At 31.2% G+C, this 3,679-nt stretch overlaps 1 protein-coding gene across 1 annotated transcript; it reads left to right on the top strand.

Annotated features, from left to right (window-relative positions):
* Nucleotides 1–1,074: 1,074 nt before the first annotated feature.
* Nucleotides 1,075–2,850, top strand: LOC108576260 (hemK methyltransferase family member 1). Its single transcript, XM_017939219.1, has 5 exons — nt 1,075–1,385; nt 1,759–1,847; nt 1,927–2,140; nt 2,248–2,501; nt 2,607–2,850. Exons 1-5 carry the CDS (start codon nt 1,134–1,136, stop codon nt 2,848–2,850), a joined length of 1,053 nt encoding a protein of 350 aa, XP_017794708.1. The 5' UTR covers nt 1,075–1,133.
* Nucleotides 2,851–3,679: the final 829 nt, after the last annotated feature.

Here is a 3,679-nt window from a genome sequence, read left to right as displayed (position 1 = left end):
ACGAGAATCTACATATCATTTTTTTACCACACCTTACTCTCAACTTTGAGTAACGAAAGGCTTCTGCTTATAAACAAATGCCATACGATCATGGGAATACGTGTCTTAGGCGTTGCAACGATGTGCTAGCTGCTCGTTGCTGTGTAATTGAATAAATTATAAAAACTGTCGATGATGTCACACGAAACCGAGAATCCACGCAATTCCAATACGCGACGAAACTGACAGTCAGCGCAGCACAAGACACGCGTCACAACACTGCCACCACACCACCCGCCGCCATTCACTAAACTAAAGACGCGTATGATTCGTATATTCTGCAGATGTAGGCTATTTAATATCACTATCCACTCGTTCCAAAACGACCATACACGTGTTCTTCGGAGTATGTAACAGCTTAGCCTATTGAATTGTTCCTCTTGTCAGGAGGACACAGTCAATAATAGATGAAAGTTCAACGGCGCACTCGTGTGACACCGACGACTGTCATGGCAGACTGTGTCGTAAGTTACAAATAGGACCAGTGGCGACTGCTGGCGTCCTAAACTGAATCATGGCCTGTGGGCCCGACCCTTCTTTCCGTTACACGTTACTGCGCATGCGCCACTAATCAATGATATGTTATCGACTGGATACTACGCAAACGATATCTTTTAAATTTGAAGAAATGAAAATTTGTAAAATTTGTGATTCGATGAATTAATATTACGAAGAAACAATGTGTCGATAGTAGTATTTGAAAATATCTATTTTTTACCGAGTATCATTTGTGAAAACCATATATTTCGTGTAAAAAGTTATCGTACTTAAATACGCATTATCGAACTATTTAAATGGTCGAATATCAGTATAAGTGTATAGAATTAAATGTTAATGTAATCGTTTACTTGCCTTATCAAATATTTAATCGTTCTTTTTAACATTAATTCTTTCCCTGCTCAAACCATGTTGTATTGTGAATAAATGTAACTAAATGTACTTCCCAACAGCTGGCAGCACGTAACGGAATTCATGGGGTAAAGGAATATGAGTTCAATGAATAGACGATATTCGGTATCGTGTATAAATGTGAGATAATTCTGAGCTATAAATCTATTTTAAAGGTGACGACGAATTCGTTTGTATCAAATATAATGTTATTTCGATGCCTTTCGAGTGCTCGTGCTTTTCTCAGCATGATAAATGCTGAAACGTGTATACAATGTAGTAAAAATAAAATTATCACGTCAAATCGACCAACACGTCGACTATTCGCGACGAACGTGCAGTATCCTACTATCGGTGAAATTATCGAACAATGGACTAAACAGTTTGATAACGAAGGTATTCCAGAACCTGTAGAATCAATCGAACACATTGTTGCACACGTGATAGGCACTAACAAGGTACTATAATTACTAAAATACTAAACGTGATTTTAATCGAATCTCAATCCTTCGCTCTTGTTTATTTCTTTCGTAATACCGACCGGCATTAACTAATGAGGTCATTAAAACGTCACCGATCTTACAAAAATGATATGTTCTTCTATTAAGTTTTTTATGATCTTTAATCTTATAAATTGAAATAAAAACTGAACGACCACTATTACGTAGCAATTTATTATGAAATACAATAATATAAAAAAATATTGACAATAATATGACTATTTTTATACGATTATTTTTTAACATTGCAAGCGAAATAGATGACAATAAGGTATCAATAGAAATTCATCTTCAAGTGCTAAAATAGAATTTCTGAAAAAACTTTTTTCAGATACTAGATCTTGTAAACTCACGAGATAAACGACTTACGTCAGATCAATACAGTAAATTGGAATCATTGTGCGAATGTCGATTATCTAGGTAAACATATTTGCACGAAATAGTTAAATAATTAAATTACTTTGTAATTGTAACTCTTTTTATATCTGAATTTTTACAGAATGCCGGTTCAGTACATAATACAGGAATGGGATTTTCGGGATATCACGTTGAAATTAATCCCGCCTGTTTTCATTCCGCGGCCAGAAACTGAAATGTTAGTTCATTACATTTTAAAAGCATTAAACTCTTCTGAAAGTAAAAGTCATGAAATTTTAGAAATTGGATGTGGTTCTGGAGCAATATCTCTTGCGATTGCACATACTAATAAAACAGTAATTATTGTGACATTACTATTGTCTATTTTGCACATATTAAACTACCTATGTTGAAAATGTTTTTGAAGAAAAAACAGTATAACACCATATAACTACTTTTTTAGGTCAATTGTATAGCGATCGATTCAAACTTAGGAGCATGCGAATTGACTAAAGAAAATCGAGATAGATTAGATTTGAAAGATCAAGTCGCAGTTGTACATGCAACTCTTAATGACGATGGATCAATCGCACTTGCGAGCATATTAAGTGGACCTAAAGATCTTGATTTAAGTTCGAAAACTTTTAACTTTATAGTTAGTAATCCACCTTATATACCGACTAAGCAAATAGCTGCATTACCTCCGGAAATTAAAATGTAATTGAAATAGTTTTTATACATATAGATTTACATAGTTCAATTAGAAAAAATGTTCAGATTTTAAAAAATTTTCTGATTTATAATTTTATTTTTGCGTTTTAGTTACGAAGATTTAAGGGCCCTTGATGGAGGAGAGGATGGCTTAAAGATCATTAAACCTTTACTAAAGTATGCTGCTACAGCTTTAAAACCGGGTGGACGTTTGCTTTTAGAAGTCAATACAACTCATCCCGAATATATACAATTTTTCACTAAAAAATATCCTGTACTTAAACTTCAATATGAACATACGTATAAAGATTTTTGTAATAACGATCGATTTGTTGAAGTATTAAAATTATCGTAAAAATAATTAATGCGAATGTTTATTTACACTCACACAGTTGATTAATTATTTAATTAACATCAATAATGCAATTAAAAATTTGCATAACCTAAAATACAATATTTAAAATAATTTATTTACTTTTCAATATTCAAACATTTGGATTAACAATGTTTTCATATTGGACGGAATCAATTGCAAAATTGTATCTTTTGAAATAGGACAATTCTTACTGCTTAACTTAAATAGTTCCTAATAAGAAAGAATCCATTATGCATCTTAATTAATAAATACTAATGCATGTTATATACAATGAATATATAAATGATTTAACTATAAACTTTGTAACAGTATTCAAACTTTTTTCTTTGCTTAACCTTGCTGTCTATATAAAACAGAATATAAAATCTTAATAAATCTCATTTCACTAACTTTTTTTATTGTCACTATAAAAGAAGCAGTGTTTTTTGCAATATCAACAACAAATTGCTAAGACTATCAACCATAATAGCATCGAAATGTGTACAAAGTATGAGTTAAATATTTCTATTTAATAGATACAGTTTCTTAATTCCAACAGTCTTTGAAGAAAATGTTACTTGAATGAATATGTTGATGAAAATGAGTTTAGTGTGATTATATAATAAATGTGACACATTGATTATAAGAAATATCGATACACAGTGTATGTATAAAAATTTTTTAAATATTTACAATTGTAACAAATACAATTTTAAATACTGATTTATACCTTTTTTACTCATCTTATAAATATCAATTGATCAAACATTGTCACTGTCAAAGTCTAAACACGAGGAATTTCTTTCTTAAAAATTTCATTCATACTAGT

This window comes from Habropoda laboriosa, unplaced genomic scaffold, assembly GCF_001263275.1.
Source record: "Habropoda laboriosa isolate 0110345459 unplaced genomic scaffold, ASM126327v1 scaffold212, whole genome shotgun sequence".
Classification (NCBI taxonomy): Eukaryota; Metazoa; Arthropoda; class Insecta; order Hymenoptera; family Apidae; genus Habropoda; species Habropoda laboriosa.
Note: the sequence above shows the minus strand (reverse complement) of the source record. Positions and strands in the feature narration are given on the sequence as shown.